General features: G+C 37.3%; 1 protein-coding gene across 1 annotated transcript in view; it reads right to left on the bottom strand.

Moving 5' to 3' along the window:
* Positions 1 to 23,496, bottom strand: part of CNTNAP2 (contactin associated protein 2) — a 1,943,304-nt gene that overhangs the window by 1,365,120 nt on the left and 554,688 nt on the right. The window contains exon 2 of the mRNA XM_044246794.1: positions 2,838 to 2,948. Within this exon, the coding sequence (XP_044102729.1) occupies positions 2,838 to 2,948 (111 nt within the window). The remainder of the gene's footprint in view (positions 1 to 2,837; positions 2,949 to 23,496) is intronic.

Below are 23,496 nucleotides of genomic sequence, written 5' to 3'. Positions count from 1 at the left end.
GGGTGGGACAGTCCTAAACAATCAGGAAGACTGTTATGTGGTGCAGTAGGGGAGGAATTATATACAAGTATACACAACATACCACTGATAAGCAAAAGGGGTCTTTGAGAACCAAAGACTAAGAAATTTAAGCCCAAGAAGAACAAATGTGGATAAAATGGGCAAAGAACAAAGGTTGATAAAATGGGTAATAAGCAAGTGTGAATCTGTAACTATAGAGCAGACGATGATTTCTCCCAGTGAACCGCTGCGTCACGCCTTCATCCCCATGCAAGACAATGTATCGTATTAATAGTCAAACGGAGATGAGATGTTGGTCAAGCAACTATAAAGCCATAAATTTTGTTTATATTCTTTTGCTTTTGAAATAACTTTCCTTTTGGATATACACTGTATCTATAAATCTATCTATACAAATATGTAGGTATAGATATTTCCATTCTATAAACTAGAGAAACCTATCATAAGGAAAGGAAAGACATTCTTCAAATCCCACCCAGGTGGGAGTTAACCAGGTTAAATTTAACCAGGTTAAAAAAACAAGAAAGAATAAACAAGTTTAAAAGTTTAATTTCAGATACCTTATTCTACATATATGAGTAGGTAAATAGCTCTAAGTAATTCAAAGTGGCATCTTGTACTATTTTAAATACATCTTTTTACATGTATTTTACATACATCTTTTATTTCCCATAATTTGGTATTTTGACATTCCTTTATCTGTATTATTTCTACTCTGCTCTACATCTGTAGTTCCTAAATTGTTTCCTTATGGTCTATATTTAAATGGATTCACTGCTCAGCACCAGGCTTTTGGCCATGGTTTCTTCATTCTTTTTATTTCTCATATCTCATTGTCGATTATATTGTACCATTCGTGTTCCCAAAGGGGTTATGTGCTTGAGGCAACCTGACTTTCCCCGATTCTCTGGGTATAAAATTCATGAGTCGTATTTTCCTATGAAACCTTCTAAGGAAATATTCTGTGACCCTATTTCTTCTCATTAAAGTTGATCTCTCAATGTCAGGACCTCCTTCAGGGAATACGGTACCCTCCTGACATCTAGGAATACATGTGCTATTTCTTTTTTCTTCTACATTTTGCTCCAGATTTAATAGTACTGGGCTGGCCTACATCATAATTATTATTTGGTATGGCCAGTTTCTTGTTTAATGATTTTCTACCTACATTTTTTTGCTTGTTTGTTTAAAATGGCTTATAGAAAATGAATAAATTAAAATTCTCATTACTCTGACATCTTTAAGCAAAATTTTTGGTAACTTACAGTAACTCACCAACTCTGTCTTGACCATAACCTGACAAATATCATATTATAAAAAGAGCAACCACTTCAACGCAGAGAACAGACTGGTAGTTCCCGGAGGGAGTTCCCAGTAAAGTGGGTGAAAAAGGTCAAAGGTATCAATTTCCAGTTATAAAAGAAGTAAGTCATATAGTTAATAATACTGTACTATATATTTGAAAGTTCCTAAAAGTCCATATCACAAGAAAAAAAAATCATAACTAGGCATGGTGAGAGATGTGAACTAGATTTATTGTGGTGATCAATTTTGCAACTTATATAAAATCATTATACTATGAACCTGAAGCTAATACATTACATGCCAATTATACTATAATTTAGAAAAGAGGAAAATGAATTACAAAAAAAGAGCAGCTAATTAATACTACTTTTATATCAAAGCAACATATATTTTGAAATTTGTATTCCTCCACTTCTGCCTGTATATCTTCCACCAAATCTTTTTACTAATTAAGGTGCCTTCGTACACCTGTGAATTTCTGTGTATATTATCCTACCCCTTTCTTACATATTTTCTTCTCCCTTTTGGTCTTTCTGAATCTCTCTGATATCCCTTTCTCTCTTTTCACCTGTCATTTTTTCTTTCTTCTCCTCTTTTTTCTCTCTTCTTTTGGGTTTCCTCTGTTCTCTCTCTCTCTCTCTCTTTTTTTTTTCATCTTTGCTTCTTTGTTTCTTTCTTCCCATTCTCCTTCCCTTTGTCCCTTGCTTTTTCCTTCTATCTATATATTTTTTTCCTTGAATTGGCTGTGATGTGAATTTAGTATTTCCAGTTTTATTGAAGACAAATTATGGTCCCTGTGGGTTGATTCATATTTATCCAAGAAAATATTTTTTCTTTTCTTTTTAAGTTGTCCCTCATTGTTATTTATATCAGTGTTGCTTTGAAGCAAGAGAGTTTTAAGTTTCTGTCCTTAATCATTTTCTATGGATTGTTGTCTATTGCCGCCCTATGGATTACAGCCTATACTATTACTTTAAAATCCAAAACTCAGATTTTAGTTGCAAATGTATAATTATTTTTTACAACACCTTTAATAACAAAATTAAATTTTGAGCCCTGGGGACAGACATGACGCAGAACCGCATTTTTTATCCTATCTTTTCAATGGATACTGTCCATATGTTACTAAAAATAAAAAATAAGTAGTGAATACAGAGTATTGTTTCATTCACTGTATACATATTTGAAATCAATTCATTGTAACTTTTTAAAAAAATTATTTTCCAATTAACAAGAACTTCCTTAACTCAGAATTTTTATATCATTTGAGATTCATTATCATGTACAAACTCTAAAAACTCTTCCCCTTTAATTTACCGTCTCTTACTTCCAACCCAAATTTTCTTTCTTCACTTCCAATAGTGACTACAAAAGAGGTTTATAGTATTTATGAGGTGTCTATTTATAGCTATTGCACTTTTTAAATAAAATATATTTTAGAAATGCAGGTTTAAATACAACACATCCTTATTTAACACATTTACTGATGAAGGAAATCAACTGTGTCTTACCCCCTCGCTTGTTGATCTTGGCGTAGCCTGGAGAATAGCTCCCAGACATGGACGATGAACTGCTGAAAGCTCCGTGGGAGAGCCCAGACACAAGTGGTTCATCACATTTTTCTGAAAAGAAAAGAAAAAAAAAGATTAAATGTTTAAAAATAAGGACTGGTACATTTTAGTTAAAATACTTGTTGATTACAGTACAAATGTCAGAATCTATGATCCTGCATTTAGCAAAGGATCAGAATTTAGATAATTCAACTGTGATAAATGAAATGCCTGCTTTTTAAGAGTTGGAGCTATGATAAAAATCTTTCTGCTGAAGGGCCTCAATGCTGACCTGCTAAGGGTCGTGAGGAAAGGTGGTGGTGTTTGTATGACATGCTTTGGAAAAGCTGGCATCCTCTGGAAATCTTCAGGGATTTATTCATTATAGGGGTAGAGGATTGGAAACATTGATTAGAAACATAGAGATTAGAGAAAACTAGGATGAATCTTACCAACGTTATAAAAGCCTCAGAAATAGGGGACATTAAGGGAGAGCAAGAATAATCACCACCCTGGAAAGCACGGCCATCTGAGAAATTAACCAGTGCCCACCATATGACCAATCAACGGCACTAGAATCAGATGATCCCTTGGTGCGATTCTTCACTTGGCTTCCACGGCCATTAAGATTTTGTGTTTCCTCCTTCCTCACTACTGCTTACTCTGAGTCCTTCAATGGATCGCCCCCATTTTCCTAATGTCTAAATGTTAAATTGCCCAGGACTCAACTCTTAGAGCTCTTCTAGGTCCTCAACATGTGCTCTTGGAAACTGTATCCAGAGTTGCATGATCTCATTCTGGAATACTCCAAATCCTACCCTGTCACATCACCCGGTCCAAGTGGCCATCAGCGATCATTGTTGTGAAAGACTGGATAGTCGTCTCCCTTCCTCCCTTACTTCTCTATCACTCTGCACACAGCGGCCTCTGGGATGCTTACAGATCTAAGTGGACAGGTAGCTCCATGCTCATGATATTCACGAACTCCTGCTCTCAGTTACTCCGAATAAAGTCTGATGCCTCCAGTGGCCCATAGTGGCCACTGGACTGGTCCCATCTCTCTCCAGCACCCTTGTGCATTGCTGTCCACCACTAGAGCAGCATCTTACTGCAACATCAGTCCAACTCCTGCCATGGCCTTTGGGATTACTCTTCTAGCTCCACAAGGCTCTTCCTTCTGGTCTCTGCTCAAGGTCACTTTCACTACCACAGGCTTCTCCAGTCCACTCAGCTAAATGAACTCGATGCCACTATCACTCTTGGTCCCCACTTCTGGCTTTCTTTTACTTCATAGCACTCAGAGCCCCTCGCATGTATGTTTTTACTCATTTGTTTGGCTTCCTTTCTCTCCCGCTAGAATGGATGCTCTATGGGAATCAAAGTTTTGATAGTCTGCTTAATGCTTACTTCTCAGTGATGGGAACCCCACCTGGTACTTGGCACAGGCTCTAAAAACATTCATAGAATGAATGAGTGAATGAATGAATGAATGAGAAAGAGAACCAATGAAATCTGGCGGTTGCAGAGTCCCCAAACACACTGCCAAATTACAAGATGGCAGACTACCTAATTGTCAGAGAGGTGGTCTTCAATCCTCCACAAATGTTGACATACACTCAGTACTGTTTAATAAGGCAGAGAGTTACACTACATATTCTAGAATGCTTTCTACCTCCGATATTTATAAATGGGAGAAAACTTAAGCAACAGAAGGAATGAACTAGTTTTCTTGAAAAGTCACTCAAGTAGAGTGAAGTCCCCAGTGATACCAGGGAAATGAATTATTATTCATTATCTCACCACTCAAGTGTGTACAAATCTGAAGTTAAAAATGAACATATCCATCCTCATAAAATACAGTTATATTTCTTATTTTTCTTAGTTATGCTGCAAGTACCTCTGGGAAATATGGATCTGCGTATGAATATATTCCCCAGAAATCTAACTGTAAAAGGATGAAAAGATGAACATAAAATTTATTTTTAAACTACCAATTTATGAAGTAAGAATCTACAGTGAAGGATTTTTGTCTTAATTGTTAAAAATTTTTGCTATTCTGTGAACTGCCAGGGAGCACAAATATAAAACCTTGATTTCTTAAGTGCTGACTCTTTTGAATCTAACATTTTATAACCTTTTGACAAAAGTTCTGCATTGACTTGGAGTAATCATTACTTCCAAATTTCCCATTTTATTAAGAATGTGCTAACATGCATTCCTTTTTATCTCCTTCACTCAAACATGCACCCAACACCAACACTGAGCCAGGCACAGCAAAAACAGTAGATGATACTGACAACCTTCCCGTCATGGAATTTATGTTTTAGTGGGAACTGAAAACTAACTAAAACAAAAACAAATAGGTAAAAGCAAAAAGGTTAATTCATATGATGATATGATGTTACTTCATATGATGATGATAGGGTGATAAATACTAGACATGTTAAATATGAAAGAAGGGGCTGCTGGTTAGAGGATAAGGTAGAGATAGAGAATGCCTATTTTTTTGCTGCTTTGCCAAGGAGAGTCTGTTGCATTAGGTGACATCTGAGTAGTAATCTGAAGGAAATGAGGTGAACTCTGTTAGAAATCAATAAGATCGTGAGGGCAGAAGTGTTTTCTAGTCTAAACCTGCTCAATAGGGCTAGCTTATGCCTGAAAATGAGTGACTCATCTTCCAAAATTGAACATTCAATGCATATATGTTACATTGAGAGTAATTAAAATGAAGTTGATGAATAATTGATTAAATGATCCATTAGCTACTTTAAATTTAGAACTTAAATACAGCATGTATAAAACCTAAACATACTTTATCCTTATTATATCTAAAGACTTTGTACTTTCACAAGTTGATCATCTTCATATTGAATTTAATATTTTTCATTAATTTAAAAATTAAATAAATCAGAATAACAAAATTAGAATAAAATTGTGATTAGGAAGCTAAGAGCATACAGGGGATAGAAGAAATTTTTTGTGGGTTTTTTTTTTTTTTTTTAGGTAGCTACAAGATTATTATCAGAATTTAAACATTGGCTATATTACATCCTTCTAAATTCAGATATATAATCCATAGCCACATATTTAAGTAAGAATAAGGCTATGTATATTGTATGTTCTCCTGGAAGACTTTAATAACAAATATTCATTGAGATCTTACTCTGTGCCTTGTACTGTTCTAGCTACTTTGGGCAATCGAAAAATAACCCATTTCCCCATGAGTCCAATAATATATAGACCCACATAAGGTAAGTAAGCATGAAATAAGAGGATAATATCAAACAGTTTGTAATTCAGTGTTGAATAAAATATAATCAAGTACTGAAAGTAATAGATACATTTTTTTAAATTTTTATTTATTTTTTTGACTTTCCTTTCAGTGTTCCAGAATTCATTGTTAATGCATCACACCCCACCCAGTGTTCCATGCAATAGGTGCCCTCCATAATACCCACCACCAGGCTCACCCAATAGATACATTTAAAATGCAGGGCTCTTTAGTGATTTGCTCGTTACTGTTGGCTCCAACATAAATGTGTGACTTTGTCACTTAACCCCCTTTCTACTGATGACTCACTCATAATATGAGCACATTAGCTAACCTTCTCTCAAGTTTTAAAAACTCCAAGCATTAAAAAACAAACAAACAAACAAAAAAAAACTCCAAGCATTTTCAAGTAGTGGAGTCCACACACTGTGTCCTACAGACCAAAATGTGGCCCCCAGGTCGTTTCTGTAAATAAAGTTTTAATGGAGCACAGCCATGCTCACTCAGTTATGGCTGCTTTCAAATCCACAGAAGATGATACAAAAAGAGACCATATAATATCCAAAGCTGAAATATTCACTATCTGACCTTTTACAGAAAAAAAAAAAAAAATTCCAGCGTTTGGTCTAGAATGACAAATATTCAGGTATCCACAAGAAAGAATGATTCATCATCACCTATGGTATCATGTAACATATAAATAATGAATATGACCTTAAGAACTGAGGGAATATAGAGAGGCGGAAAGAGGGCTAAGAACATTCTAGAAAGAGTACTTTTTGCTCAAACAAAGTAGAGAGGCCACAATGGTTATCAAATTTTTCGGCAGGCTACATGTACATATTGCCTGCCGACTACTGTGATGAACTATCCATTTTTATTTCCAACTATAGTAATGGTTATTACGCATTATATATTCCAAAGACTCAGCCTGTTTGTTGTATTAGAACATGTGTTTTAATAATTCTGCAGATGGGGCACTTGGGTGGCTCAGTGGGTTAAAGCCTCTGCCTTCGGCTCAGGTCATGATCCCAGGGTCCTGGGATCGAGCCCCACATCGGGCTCTTTGCTCAGCAGGGAGCCTGCTTCCCTCTCTCTGCTTGCCTCTCTGCCTACTTGTAATCACTGTCAAACAAATAAATCTTTAAAAAAAATAATTCTGCAGACATTAAACATTACTAAATCAGGCAAATCACTGGGGAAAGTTAGAAGTTTTATAGAGGAGGAGAAGGACAAGGAGGAGGAATAGAAACAGAGAGAGAAGAGAGAGAGAGAGAGAGAGAGAGAGAGATTGCTAACATTTGAAATAATTCGGTACTTTATTTTCCCATAGTGGGATGTCTTCCAAGGCTATGGCCACACAACTATGGCAAATATTTGGTCTCCAGTATACTTCCCTTCCAGGGAATCTTGGATGAAAACTAAAGAAACAGATGGGCCTTGAGTTTTATTTTCACACAATTTCAGTCAATCAGGAAGTCAGACTAGCTGTAAGAATTCTGTACTAATTCATGCTGGAACAGAGGAGATTATTGACAGACAAAGTTGTCCCTCTCCTAAGAGAACCTGGCTGAGAAGGGCCTCTTTGGCAAAAGGATATGGGCAGGAGTTTACCAGGTCAAAGAACTTGACAATGCACGCTATTGACATTAAGATGGCATTCAAATGCATCTCTGACGAAGAATAACGTTGGAGAATTTTCACTACACACTGCCTTTTTTTTTTTTTTTTTTAAGATTTTATTTATTTATTTATTTGAGAGAGACAGTGAGAGAGAGCATGAGCGAGGAGAAGGTCAGAGAGCGAAGCAGACTCCCCATGGAGCTGGGAGCCTGATGTGGTACTCGATCCCGGGACTCCAGGATCACGCCCTGAGCCGAAGGCAGTCGTCCAACCAACTGCGCCACCCAGGCATCCCTACACACTGCCTTTTAAATATACATGTTTTCTATCTCAGATTTGGAAACATAAGCCTGATACTCAGAAAACAAGAACAACAACACAGAAAACAACAACAAGAGACTCCAGAGCCAGGGTCCTGAGGACAGCAATTCTAGCAACAACATCTCCCTTCACAGTTTACTAGGAAAGCCGCTGTGAAAGGCACGTCCTCAGAGGCATACATCCCTTCACCGTCTCTTTATGTCCTTCGCCTTCTACTCCTAACTCTTGAAGCTGGAGCTACATTACCTCTACCTGCACCATGACCCTGTCTCATATTTTATGACCCTTCCTCTCATAGTCAGGACAAATTTAAGAGGCCCGAGCTCCGTCTGATCTCCTCTCTTTCCAATCAATAGGCTCCTGCCTTGCTCCGTATGGCCCAAACTATGTTGAATTACAAGCTGGGTCATTGTGATTTTTACCCTCCCTGGCCGTGCCAGTTGTGTCTCAGATGCTCCCAGAGACGTTCTGTCTCTCTGCAGCATTCATTTCCTGGTCCCGAGTCGCATCTCAGGACTCCAGGATGGCATCTTGCCTGCTGCTCCTAAATTTCCTCATGCTCTGTCTGCTCACTCATATGTCTGACTATCGCCAATTCTTCTATTCACCTGCTTTTGAGTATGCCACTACCTGTGAATTCTCCTGAACTTTATCATGTCCAACCAACTGCTTTATGATATTATCCCCTGGACCCCATTTGCCTGACTTCCTAGCCATTGCTTCCAAGACAGTGGGGAAACCCCTTGAACAAATAATGTGTTATTTCCCATCTAGCCTAATGGGTAGCTTCAGGCATTTGAAGGAAAAGGAGACTGAAGTCTTGACCCAGGGGCTTCTTGACTCATCAGTGTCGTCGGTCTAGTCCCCTCAGGTCTTCAAGAACTCTAAGTAGCTTCCCTTCCCTCCCTGTGACCAAGGAAAGACTTGGTTGGGATCTAGCATGTCCAGAAGTCAGATACTTAACTGCTCAGATTGTGACTGATTTTTCTCATTTCGTCTTCAATAAAGAAAGAAAGGGAGAAAGAAGAAATGAAAGAAGGGAGGGAGGGAGGGAGGAAAGGCACACAATGAGAACGATATCCTTACAGTGTTTCTTTACAGCTGTGGCAGACACACTATTTTTGCTTCCCATAAATTTGGGCAGCTGATTGCAGAAATATTTTGTTTTGATGCCCTTAGAAGCATGGAGCTTTGTCTCTCATCAGCATGCATTACTTGAATAGGCACTGTATTTTTCACCTCAGATTTTTGCTAACTTTAGCATTCTGTTAAAAAGCAAAAACAAACTTAGATCCTTCCATATGTCATCTGTGGAAATCGCGTACCCTGATTACTTCTCTTTATAGAAAGGGTGTTATCATATCTGGAGGCTAAATTTTGTTTAACGTTACCAATTTATATTATGTAATATTCAAATATTGCATTACTTCTTATCAAACATATGGCAAATATGGGAAATAGAAATACAACATTCTCTTTCAGTATTTTTTTTTAATAAATGTCATTTGCATAGTGGAGGTCCACCATTTTTTAACTTAACATTGTCTACTACATATTTTCTTGGGATAGTTGTGACTTTCAGAGATACTATTAGGTTGAGGTTTCCCTAATATGAGCAGGGAAGAGAAAACATGCTCTGCACAGACAAAAGATCTAGATTTTTACCTCCAGCCGTGGATTTGAACAAGGTAATTTGATTTTATCTTACCCACAGTCTCCTCAATTTTTCTATTATTTCAAAAATTCTTTCCCAGTTTTGAATCAGTAGTCTTACGATTTTCATTTAGTAGCAGTTTAAAAATCAGTGTCATAGGAGTATACTAGAAAAATATTTGCTCTTCCTTTGGGCAAAAACACCACTGACTCTAACTCATCTCTTGTTTTCTATATCTTTGCTTAAATCATGTTTTCCTCTTTCTTTCTTTCTTTTTTTTTTCTTTTTTACTGTTCATGGACTACGTTGTATACCTCTTGCTCCAGCTTCCCTAGCTTACTCTTTGTCACTGGAAATAAGAACCATTATTTTCCTGATGCTATAAATTTCCATGCAATACAGAGAAAGCAAGGATTATGAGAAAGCTCATAATCCATAGAAGTAACCACTGTTAACTGGTCTTCAGAGATGCACGACCACACACTCCATTTAATATCACAGATACTGTATCTATCTATCTATCTATCTATCTATATCTTTATACATAAAGATATATATATATATAAACATATATACCTATATCTATATATAGATAAAGATATAGATAGATAAATTCAAAATCTGATTGGTAGCATACTTTTTTACTCAATAATCTATTATGGAAATTCCCATACAAATGCTGCCTCATTATTACATATTTTGTTTTATAAAGAAATAGCTTCTTATTTATATTACTATCTACATAGCAGAATTAAATTGTTTTGCAAAGAGAAGAGTCCAAGAATGCATGTGTGTTAGATCACTGGTAAAAATACTTTATATGATTGAGAATTGTTTTTCCATACAATCTACAGAAGAATTGAATTGGTTCATTTATTCTATCCCACAAAAAGACTATGCGGGACGGTGGTCATGAAGAGAAATAGAATTAGCTTGCCATCAAGTGCTAATTACAGGGAAAGCTAAGGATAATCAAACTGGACTTCAGTCAGTTGAGTGAGGATATCTTACACGCCGTGAAAATCAGTAGGTGACCAAAAAGAGATCTACCTCTCCCCCTTTTTCTTCTCACTCAATCCCTCCTGTGTACGCCCAAAGGAAGTGGCACCTTTGTTACTTTTTTTTGTTAATTTTCTATGTAACGTGCCAAGGTCCAATGCGTTGCCATATGCATTATGGTACCTTCGGCTAAATGAGCCAGTTGTCTGGTCTTCCATCTCATTCCTTGCAATTTGGACCTCCATGACTGGCACATGGTAGAGACCATTATTACCAAAACCAGCAAATAGGTGAAGAGCAACCGTCATCATTTATTGAGTACTAGGTGACAGGCAACACAGCAAATAATTTGAGAGAACTATCTCACTCAGTTATTAGAGTAAGTTCTTGACATTAGTATCATTTCTGCTTTACAGACAAGGAAGCTTGAGAGCTCACAGAAAATGGTGGAGCTGGGACAAAAACTGAGCTGGCCTTAACTGCCAAGCCTATGCTTCTGAGGTCTACATTTCAAGGACACACCACCTCTAGACTCACTTCAGATGAAATCTGTATTCAGTGTCTGTTACACTGAATTGATGCCTGAGCTATGCAGATATCTTAATAATATTGAAATGGTCAGATTTTTCTCATCTCTCATTTTGATCCCAGGAATTTCTTAATGTACCACCCTATATGATGAAATTGCTGCACTTTCAGTATTTTCTGTCCAGGTCAGACCAGTAACTTTTAACTAAAAGAAAGTGGTTTCTGCAGGTTTTCTCAGAGAAAGCCCCAAACCATCACTCATTCACTCACTCAATCGATATGCCTACACTGAATAAACACACATCCACAATGTACATCAAATTTATTCCATTTTTTCATGTAATAAACATTTACTAGGGACTTATTTTTTGCTTCAACCTTGATCTCCCTAAAATCTATTTTCTTCATAGTTGTCAGATGGATTTTTTAAAAAATGGGGATCAGATTATGCCATGTCCTGACAACCTCCCAATGCTTTCCCCTCACATTTATTTTTTTAAAGATTTTATTTATTAAAAAAGAAAATATTTTATTTATTTATTTGAGAGAGAGAGCATGAGAAGGGAGAAGGTCAGAGGGAGAAGCCGACTCCCCGTGGATCTGGGAGCCCGACCGAGACTCAATCCCGGGACTCTAGGATCATGAACTGAGCTGAAGGCAGTCGCTTAACCAACTGAGCCACACAAGTGCCCTCCCCTCACATTTAGTACAAAATCTGAACTCCACCCAAGCCTGTGATGGTCTGGCCCTAAGGCATCTCTGGTTTGGTTTATTTTGCTCTTCTCCTCTTTGTCACTAACTTAGGGTCACTCTCTTTTCTCTGTTCTAGAAATACCCAGCACACTTCAGCTCAAGGTTCTTTCTACCCTCTCTGTATCCTGGCTAAAATTCTCTTTACCACATCTAAAGAAGGCTGGCTCCATTCCATTTTGCCCTCAATTCAAACAACACCTCCTTCCCCTGCCCCCCTCCCTGGCCAGTTTATCTAAATTAACCAATTCAACTTGTACCTTCACACCTTCCAGATACTACTTGCTGTTTGATCACACTATTTTATTTTATTCATAGCACTAATCATAATCTAAAACTACCGCGATTGCTTACTTTTTTTTTTTTTTTAATCTTGTTTATTTCTTTTCTTGTTTGGGACTATAAATATCATGAGACTAGGGCATGTGTCTAGTTCCCTGAGTCTCTATTTCCAGGGCCTAAAACCCTGGCACGCAACATATAAAGAATTGCTGAATCAATGAAATACTGACGATAGTAAGGAATAAATCCACCTAAAAGTGAGCAAAGCATAACAGTTCCTAGTTTTGGCCATTGAAATGTATTCCCTTTCTCTAGCCAACAGACAATTTTGCATTTTTCCATTTTAAACAGAGCCAAGAGAGCTGGCTTCCCACCATGATGTCACGCATAGACCTGCCTCACCGTATCTTGCCCAAGAAAGATCTTCACTCTGATCTTTATCAGCCTAAAATGACTTGTCGTTTGGAACCCTTGATTTATATACAGGTTTTGCCTACATCATTAGTATATACCTCCAGAACTTTTGAAATATCTTGGCTCCAGCAAATGGATTTTATGAGCGTTGAAGCTATTGACTTCCCTGGGTTAGCTCCTTTACATCTATTTTTTTGTTTTGTTTTCAAAGGAACATAAGACTCTTGGTCTTTCTAACATAACACTCTCATCCTGTATCATTGAAAATCTACTGTGGTAAGTATTGTTTATATTCTGATCTCCTTGCTACACGTTGGACCATTCTGAAAGGAAGGGAACTTGTTTACATTTCCTACGTGTTGAATACAGAGCCCAGCGTGGGTATTCTTGAAAACTTTGAAAAACATTGAATGCCATCACTATAATAGCTTAGGACATGAATAAATTCAATCAAATTAGATCAAATTTCTTTCCCCATCCCTTTTATAAGTCCAATAGCTGTGCTCAGAAAAAAAAAAATTTAAGTAGTATAGCTAGAACATCAGTCACATGTGCAAGAATCATCGTTGTAAATCAAATTGGAAATTGTCTGGTCTGCATGTACCAAGGGCAAATTACTTTGAGACGTGTCGTTCAAATTTTGCTGGACATTTAACAGCTGCAGCATATTTCTGACAGATGGTATAACAGATGAATCAGTTTCAAATTATCTCCTGAACCGTTATATACTAGAAAAAAAGATAGATTTGTGAGGCTTAAAAAAAAAAAAGTTAAATTTTTGTCTCCTCTGAGTTGATCTTCTAATTTTTAAAGAAATAAATCTTATCACACTAAATAATAAAAATCAATTTTTACCCTTGGTGTAGTCTAAAAAAGTGTTTGAAAATTTAATTCATACTACTTCATTCAAAAAAAAAAAAAACCCACAAAAAACAACCAAACTGAAGTAGTATTTAAAAATAGAATCAACCATTTGTCCTAGAACCAGGCAGAAGTTTTCATCTCTAAAACAATGGTTACAGTGTCTTTCTTTTTTTTTTTTTTTTTTAACTCAAATTCAACAGTCTCATAAGAAGGCAGAGCTACCTTACACTTTCAATAAACTGACAACATTGAACAGTGTCAAGGTCAATTGCAACATGACTAAATGAACTTGAGCACTCCTAAAGCTTTCATTGACAATCTTCTTGTGGATGAGGCTCACTGGATTGTGATTTGTTGGTCCACTGGCAAATGTCTCACTTTTTGACTTCTTGTCTCATTAACTGGTTAAGTCAAAGACAGTGTTTAACAATAAGATGCAATGTACTTATTGACAACCTAGTCTATCTCCTGGACTAATTAACCACTTTTACTTTTAAATAATTGACTAAAGTCCTGTAGATAAACATCCTCTAGTGTTCCTGGCCCAAGTCACTTCAGATTACATCATGCATACATTTGGTACAAAGTAAACAGTGGAGCACTAGAGAGTCAAGCGAAGCTGTAGAAGAAGGTTTAATTAATGGCAAATTTTTATGGTAGATTCAGTTAAAGAAAAGCAGCCTATGAAATGGTATTTATACTATAATCCTAATTTTATGAAGTCTATCTTTGTAGATGAATAAATGGCTAAAAGAATATATAAACCAAATGTTAACCATGATGTCACATTGGTTATTAGATCATTGTAAGTTTTATTTTCCTCTATGTTTCCTATTTTTTAAATATTCTTCAATTAATGTGTATTGATAATATAAGATAGGAAAAAAAATTATATTGACAATAACTACCCAGGATGATGAGTGCAAAGGAGATATGCTTCATTTGTGCATACAACAGTTATTAACTGAGTCCCCACAATAGGGATACAATAGGGAGCAACACAGAGTTTTATATTATAATTAATAATAAATTTAAAAATTCGTGCTATGTAAGCTAGTGATAATTATTTGGTGAGAAATAGAGCAGGGAAGGAAGACAAGGGTACCTGTTGGGTGCTGGCCGATAAGTGCCCTTTACAGGAGAAGTCCAAGCAGACCTCATTAATAGCATCATTTTTCACAGAAATGTCCTGGAGAAGAGGGAACAAGCCATACAGTATTATCTGATATTTGTGGAATGGTTGTTCCAGGTCAAGGAACCCAGGTAAGCAAGCCCAGAAACAGCAGCAGGATAAGCATATCTCGGGGAGCCAGACCTTTTGTGGATGGAGCAGGAGGAGCGTGGGGGAACCAAATGGGAAGAAGTCAGAAAGACACAGAGAGGAAGGAAAAGGGCTGGGTCTCCAGGGCCTTGTAGGGGATTTTAAGACACTGGGCTTTAGGAACATTCAAAGATTGGAAGCCCTTGGCAGCAGAAAATGTGATATTTTACCAAATTTATTATAAATGAAGTGAAAAATTAATGTTAATAGTGTTATTTTCCTTTTTAAGATTTTTTTAGAGCAGTTTTAGATGTAGGGTAAAATTAAGAGGAAGGGACAGAAATTTGCTTTACACTCCATACTCCTACACATGCACAGCTGCCTCACCAGAATAGGATGTTTTTTTAACCACAGTGAACCTATATTAACACATCATAATCACCCAAAGTCCATAGTTTACTTTAGGATTCTCTCTTGTTACATATTGTAAGGGTTTGGAGAAAGTGTAATGACATGTGTCCATCAACACAGGGTATTTTCACGGCCCTAAAAGTCCTCTGTGCTCTGGCCATTCACGTCCCCATCCTTACCTTGGCCACCATGGATCTTTTTACTGTCTCAGCTGTCTTGTTTTTTTCCACAATGTCCTATACTCGGAATCTCACAATATACAGCATTTACATATTGGCTTCTTTCACTTAGTAATCTACATTTAAGGTTCCTATGTCTTTTCATGGCTTGATAGCTCATATCTTTTAGTACTAAACAATATTCCATTGTCTGGATATAGAGCAGTTTCTTATCTGTATGTCTTCTGAAGGAAATCTTGATTGCTTACAAGCTTCGGCAATATGCATAAAGCTGTTACGAACATCCGTGCGCGGTATTTTTAAGGGGTAAGGACATTTTGAAATTTTAATATTTGAAAAAATATGGGAGGATAAGAAAAAAATCATTACATAGAAAATGGAAAAGGGCGCCTGGGTGGCTCAGTGGGTTAAGCCGCTGCCTTCGGCTCAGGTCATGATCTCAGGGTCCTGGGATCGAGTCCCGCATCGGGCTCTCTGCTCAACAGGGAGCCTGCTTCCCTCTCTCTCTCTCTGCCTGCCTCTCTGTCTACTTGTGATTTCTCTCTGTCAAATAAATAAATAAAATCTTAAAAAAAAAAAAAAAGAAAAGAAAATGGAAGAGAAGAGCATTCCAGACAATAATAGAACCAGTCCCACAAAAAGGCTAAGTATGGGAAGGTATGGTTTCTTCAAGAAGGACTGAGACACAAATAGAATCTTTGAAAAAAAAAAAAATGAAGCAACAAAAGAACAACTTGTAGTTGTCTAATGTGTTCTTGTCCCAATTTCGTCTTGGATAATTTATCAGGTCTTAAATCTAATGCCAGAAGAAACCTTTCCTGACTCTATCATGCCCTACACGAAATTCAGCCCACTTCCATTCTTTCTAAGAGAACAAACCCAATCCCTTTCCTTAGTAGCAACTAAGATGAATAGTAATTGTATATTTACATGTTTAATATGTGACTAGTTCAGTGCATTGGAGAGAGCCCATGATAGTTTTCTTCATTTCTGTACATGTAGCACATTGACAATGACTGGTGCCCATAATGAATGAACAGTGGATGGTACAGATGGTAGCAATCATTGAATTTACAGAGGGGTTGATCTGAATAAGAAGGTTAAAGCCAGATTGCATAAAAACATCTTACTTGGTCATTTATATTTTAGATGTTCTCAATTATTATTTTTTTAAAAAGACTTTTATTTATTTATTTGACAGAGATCACAAGTAGGCAGAGAGGCAGACAGAGAGAGAGGGGGAAGCAGGCTCCCCTCTGAACAAGGAGCCGGAGGTAGGGCTTGATCCCAGGACTCTGGGATCATGACCTGAGCCAAAGGCAGACACTTAACTGACTGAGTCACCCTGGCTCCCCTCAATTATTCTTTCAATAAATGTTTATTGGATGCCTATTATGTTTGAATCTAGAAATCTTACGTCCCAAACTTCACAGGCTCATGAATGCCATGATACAAATGCGGATTATATTCTGTAGACCTTGAGGAACCTGAAGTGGTTTGCTTATTAGAGTAGTGTTATAATATAATCATATCTATAGTTTGGGGGGGGGACCAAAATCTTGGCAGCTGGGTGAAGTGATTGCTGGACGTGTGTTCTGGAAACAATGAGAGTATTACAGCAGTGAAATTTCCAGTTTGTATGGAGGTGAGCCAAGCCAGTGGCAATGGGTTTATAAGAGGAAAAAGGTACAAAGATGTTTTGGAAGGTGACTGAATGTGTTTTCCAAACAGATGTGTGAGATACTAGATAGAAGAGAGGCAAAAATTATGCAGATTTCTTACGTAGGAGACGGTAGAGTGCGAAAATCATTTGTTGAGATTATAAAATATGGTATTGGACTCATTTGCTCTAATCATTTATTAAAATAGGATGTTTGACTCAATTTGAAAGCAGACGACAAGGAGTGCCTGGGTGGCTCAGTCAGTTAAGTGTCTGCTTTCGACTGAGCTCATCCTGGGGTCTGGGATCGAGCCCCACACTGGGCTCACTGGGGAGACTGCTTCTCCCTCTCCCCACCCCCGCCCCTCACTTATGCTCTCTCTCACTCTCAAATAAATAATTAAAAAAAAAAAACATATGCCAAGATTAATATATTCACACTCAATTAATTTCACACTTTTAACTAAAATTACCAGTCACGGGCTCTGTACGTTATTTGTGCAAATAAGAAAGTTGCTTTACCAGGACACAGGTAAGAATGTGGCCCTTTAAAGTTTCCCTAAGAAGTTTAAGATCTTCCATGGCCTCCCTTAAGACAAAACTATCCAGTGCTTCTTTTTCCAACTATATATTAAATTGCAAAACTTTGTCTCTTTTGCCGTCACACTTTGCTACTGATTGAGATCTCTGATTAGCACACGAAGTCCCACTAAAGGGCGCTCTGCTAACTGGGTACCTTTTATCATAATGGCAAACTGAAAAAGGAAAATCTCTGTGTACTGATGCCTGTCCATATCCAATTTCTGATGGACCTCTCTCTCATTTTTATTCTCCTTATAACATTTTCTATTTTCTCCTTTCTAATTCCTCTGGATTTAAGCACATGCAAACTTCCCTATTTTAGGAAGAAATACTAGAGAACAAAATGGTGATTACCAGAGGGAAAATGGGCATGGGGATTACAGAGTACACTTACTGCAATGACAAATAAAACAAGATAAAATAACTTTAAGAAAGAAAAAAGGAAGTTTTTTTTTTTTTTATGTTACTGCTGACCCTTCCTCTTAGAGCTGGCCCCATGAGTGAGAGCTCTGTCCTCTACCACAAAGGAAATGCCCTAGAAACACGGGGGCAAATCTAAAGGCAAAGTATAGTGTGCTGATTTCCAGGGATATATTCTAATTCAAGCAAGTTGCTTGCTTTGATCTATATTTTTGGATAGTATTTAAATTCTAAACAAAATAGTTGTTGCAGAAGGCTTCTATGAAAAGGCAAAAACCACACCAAACTCAACGAGAAAAGAAACAAAATAACTCTTTTTCAAATTCATGTACCCATGCACTCACTTTGTTTTCTTATTTATTTGTTTATTTATTTGAGAGAGGGGGAGAGCTCAGAGAGAGAAGCAGACTCCCCACTGAGCAGGGAGCCTGCCACAGGGCTTGATCCCAGGTCTAGAGCCTAAGGCAAACACTTAATCAACTTAGTCCCCCGGGCACCCCCACCCTTACTTTAGATGGAAAGAAAATCAGGAAGGAAAATCGTGCAGATCTTTCTTGGCCACATTCCCAGTAATGAAGGGTAATGAGTGGTACCATTTCAGTGGGTATTACCATTCTCAGATAGGTAAGGACAGGAAAGAGTCAAGTGGAGAAAATTCGGGTCTGAAAGGAAGGATCAAAAAGCAAGCAGTCGTAGGCAAGGAAGCGGGGACCAGAACACAGGAGATCAACATCTCAGCCAGACTGCTGAGAACCAGTCCTAGGGGAACCTTCTTCCAGCCTCTGGCTCTTTCTTTATATAGCCTGGGGGGGCAGAAGAAGAAAAAATTCCACAGTCTCCAGAATTTCTCACAGTTAGGGGGGAAATCATATGCTCTCCAAAGAGAGGAGGAAAGAGAAACCATAAGCAAGCAAAGGCACAGAAATGAGACTAATTAGAGGTTACAAAAAGTGCGTTTGATTAGTAAGCCAGGTGTGTTTTGGGGAGCAGTAAGAAAAAGGGATTTAAAGTAGCAGTGTGTTGAGACCTGAAAACTAAGCAGATAATTTTCAATCTCCTAGAGAAGGGAATTGGGAACAATTAAAGGCTTCTGGATAGAGAAATTACAGTGTAAAAGTGCAGGAAACGTTACAGAAAATAACAGTCTTTGGTTTTTAAGCTTCCTTACAGAGGGAGATTCCCAGAGAATGTACTCCAGATGGGAAGAGAAAACATATCTCGAGAAAACAATGTAATCAGAAATAACTAGGAGACGGAGACAGCCCGATCTACAGAATCCTGCATTGCCGAAGTTGACACAGTTACAGCGAGATGGAGGAAGTTGTTGGTTTTGCATTTCGAAATAAGAAACAGAGCCATAGCAGTGAAAAATAAATGAGACATATATATTCATGACCATCATGATAGAGAGTGGGCTGCAGCCTTTTGGAAACAATCGTGTTGTTTTCCCAACACACCTACATTTTCATAGAAGCTGGCCTCTGCATCTGATTTAGAAACCCCAGTTCCAATCGCTGCTCATTCCTCCCCTCTCCTGAGCAAACCATTTATTCATGTTGAATCTCCGTTTCCCCATCTGTGAGGTAGGAGGATTGGACATAAAATTCTCACGGTCCCTTTCAGGGTCTAGATTCTTGGATTCTGTAATGCCACTAGATGCTCAGGACAGTACAAAATTTCAAAAAGGCACCTGTTGCTTACTATCAAATAGGTGTGTGTGTGTGTGTATATAAAATATTATCTATTATATAAAGAAATTAAATACTTTTGAGAGAATTATAAAACAGATCATGAATACTGGTATAAGTCTATAGCAAAGCCCTGAAAGAAAATTATTTTGTTCCTTTCCTTCTCTCTTCAGGAAGCACTTCCAGCGGTCCAGATGAACCATCACAAGTAACGGAGAATGACACAGCATTCCTTTGTCAATAAAGCCCAGGACACATGGCCAGCTCTGCTCATTTGAACATTTCCAGATTCTCAAGAAACTGACAGCCATTTACTTCTATCTTCATAGCATATGTGGTTCACTGTCTTGTTTTATCATCACAATGTTCTTTTTCATGAGAAACAGCGATATTCAAAAGGATCTGAATTACGGACTGAACTGCTCACATTGAGGAAATTTTTATTTCATAGGCTCAAAAGGAATTTCACTTTAGGATGACTTTATTCCATCATGTTGTTACACCCAATAGATCAACGGCTCAGTAGATCTGAAAAGACTGGATGCCAATGCCCTGTGGGCTATATGTAGGAAACAGTTCCATAAAAATAATATTTTTAAACTAGCACTAAACATTTATTCTATAAATACTATAAAATGTTTTATATAAACATTTGTGAATAAAATAATATATATGTAACAAATGTTTAGTGACATTTAAAAACATTTCTGCTTGACATTCCATATTTCTTATTGTTCAGAACATAAGAATATGCATGCTTATACATTTTTCTAACATTTTAAAAATGTTAGAACATTTTTAAAATGTTCCTTACATCGTAGCTCTATAATTTAAATATGCTAGGAATAGGGAAAGATGCACACACTTAGGGGGCACCTGGGTGTCTCAATGGGTTAAAGCCTTTGGCTCAAGTCATGATCCCAGAGTCCTGGGATCGAGCCCTGCATCGGGCTCTCTGCTCAGAGGGAGCCTGCTACCTCCTCTCTCTCTGCCTGCCTCTCTGCCTACTTGTGATCTCTGTCTGTCAAATAAATAAAATACAATCTTAAAAAAATAAAATAAAATCTTAAAAAAAAAAAAGATGCACACACTTGGGATTCAGAGTTAGTTCGCCTACAATAGCATCCTGGTCTACCTCTCAGACTTACATATTCTTGGATGCATCTTTTCACACTTTAGAACTTCAGTTTTAGCTTTGGTAAAATAGTAATTAAGTCAAGGTTAATAAAGTCTTCCTGAACCTCAGTAAGCAGGTTATATTTACCGAGGAAGTTCGGGAAGTAAGAGAGTGGGGCAGATAATAAACATCTCTCGCTGGGTGGGATTTTAGAGTCTAGAAAGGGCTATAACAAAAACAGATCCCTACCAGACCGTAGTAAGTGCTGAAATAGAGATCTAATGCTCAAAAGAAAGTGATATGGGCCCCCAGGGAGAGAGTAATTAATACTGTTTAGAAGATTATATTGTCAAGCATATCGTTGTTAATGGGGAATTCCTTGAATGGTATAACAGAAAATGATTTTTAAACTGAAAAGTCTTAACAGATACTAGCTTCTTTCAAATATAATTTAATAAACAAAACCAGAGTTAACTATTAGATATTTTTCAGATTTCTTATGATGATTCATCTTAAAACATAAAACATTATTAGGTATATAAAAATATACACTTAGGTTTTTTTGTTTTTGTCTTTTTTGGTAGTTGAAAATATTTCATTATTTCTTGCATGTCTTTGTCTAAATCAATGGATTAGATCCCAATATTTCTTTCACCTATTTTTTCATAGAAAACCCCGTTAGATTCAAAAATTCCAAATTGATGTTTAATGTGAAAAAAAGGGCACCCCAATCAGTGATGTCTAGAGAATTCCTCTAGCTACCTACTTTGTAGTCACATTCATAATCATTTTTAGCTTCACTATGTATATTCTATTGTAAGACATGCACCACCATAAGGCAAAGAAACCTACGTTTTGGAACCAAAGCAGCCATCTGCATTGGAGACCCCACAAAACAAGAATTTCTTCTGTAGTAACTGCAGGAATATCTATAACACAGGCACCTATAAATAGCACTGTATTTTTTGAATGCCTCAATAAATCAGTTTGCAGACTCTCTCTGTACACTGTTATATTTCCTTGATACACTTTCTGCCTCTATGTCACAAGCTAACCTAAAAAGATTTGAATTATGTGTTTGCTATTAGTTCTTTGCTTGACATTCCATATTTCTTATTGTTCAGAACATAAGAATATGCATGCTTATACATTTTTCTAAGTTCCACTTATTGGTTAGTGTTATTTGAAATATAATATGAAAATGCACTTGACAAGTTACCCTGGAGCTGACATAGCCATTTGCAGAGAAGTATGAACATCATGTATTCATGGCAGAGCAATGTTCCCTTTTTGATTTGAGTTTTCTAATATCTTCAAATGCCACTGTACACCAATAACAATTTATTTTTTGGTGGCACAATTGGTCATGCGGAAAATATTTTTTCTGGATTTAAAAGAGCACATATATTCACACATGTACTTTACAGTCGGCCCTTGTTCAGAATAGAATTTCGTGTAGATTGCAGACATCCTGGACTGTGTCTTGTTCATCTCTGAGGGTTCACACCCAGCAAAACCCCTGACACAACACCAAGGCTAGAGATGTGTTTGCTGAATGATTAAATATGTCTCTTGAGTCGTCTCTTAGGATGAGAGCTGGTGGGGTTTGCAGACACAAACCCCAATCCCAGCTTCAACTGCAACAAGCCCTAGAAGGCTGAGTTCCCTTCCATTCCAGGAGAATGCCACCCCAAAATACCACATGGGGATTGTATTCTGGGGTTTACTCCATCTATAAACTGGGTATACAATCCAGATATTGGGGAGGTAGCAGTATCTCTAAGAGATATGAATTGTGTCTTCTCCTGAAGTAGAAGCAAATTTAACGTGAGCGGCAACATTTTGTTGTTGTTGAGAATAATCCTTTACTCTGAGATTATCAGGGTAAATTTTGAAGGAGAAAAAGAAAAATAATTTTGAGAGTATGGTATGTGGTTTCCTCAAAGTTGTGCTTCTTAGGAACAGACCACCTAAAAAAAAAAGTCTTTCTTTCTATCCAAAACTACAGGGGTTGAATAAATAGCCTCTCCTTGCTGACTCTGCCTACATCTGCTGCACTTTTTACCCAAGAATTCTGAAGAGACCTGCAGAGATCCTGTTTGACTCTATGGCACAGCAAGAACTATCATGTAGAACTATCATGTAGCGAGAGCTTGGTCAAGGTCAGTGTAACTATTGTGGTGAGGTTCAGTAGAAAAGAAAGAAACTAACAACCTACATTATTTAATTTTCTTTCTCATGGGATAAAAGCTGTGACAGAGTGTGTGCAAGTTAAATGGTAGAGAGATGACACACATTTTCATTCCTATTTCCAAGGGTAGCAAAGATCGCAATGAAGGATAAATCAAAATGCATTTAACTGACACTGTGCTTTCCTCTCGGAGGAATGCATTTTACCTGGCATTCTTATTTTATTGCTTATTGTGGGCTTAACACTACATGTTAACACATCTATTTATCTCAGAGTTTTATCCATTTTCCTTAAGAATTTGATACCTACTAAAATTTAAATGTTTCTGGAGAAACGGGATTGGAAGGTGCTATCAAGTCCTGAGAAAGGCTTTGAATACAAGTTTTCATGGGCATTGGGGTGAGG

This window comes from Neovison vison, chromosome 4 (assembly GCF_020171115.1).
Source record: "Neovison vison isolate M4711 chromosome 4, ASM_NN_V1, whole genome shotgun sequence".
In the NCBI taxonomy this organism is placed as follows: domain Eukaryota; kingdom Metazoa; phylum Chordata; class Mammalia; order Carnivora; family Mustelidae; genus Neogale; species Neogale vison.
This window is presented reverse-complemented; position numbering and strand designations above follow the sequence as displayed.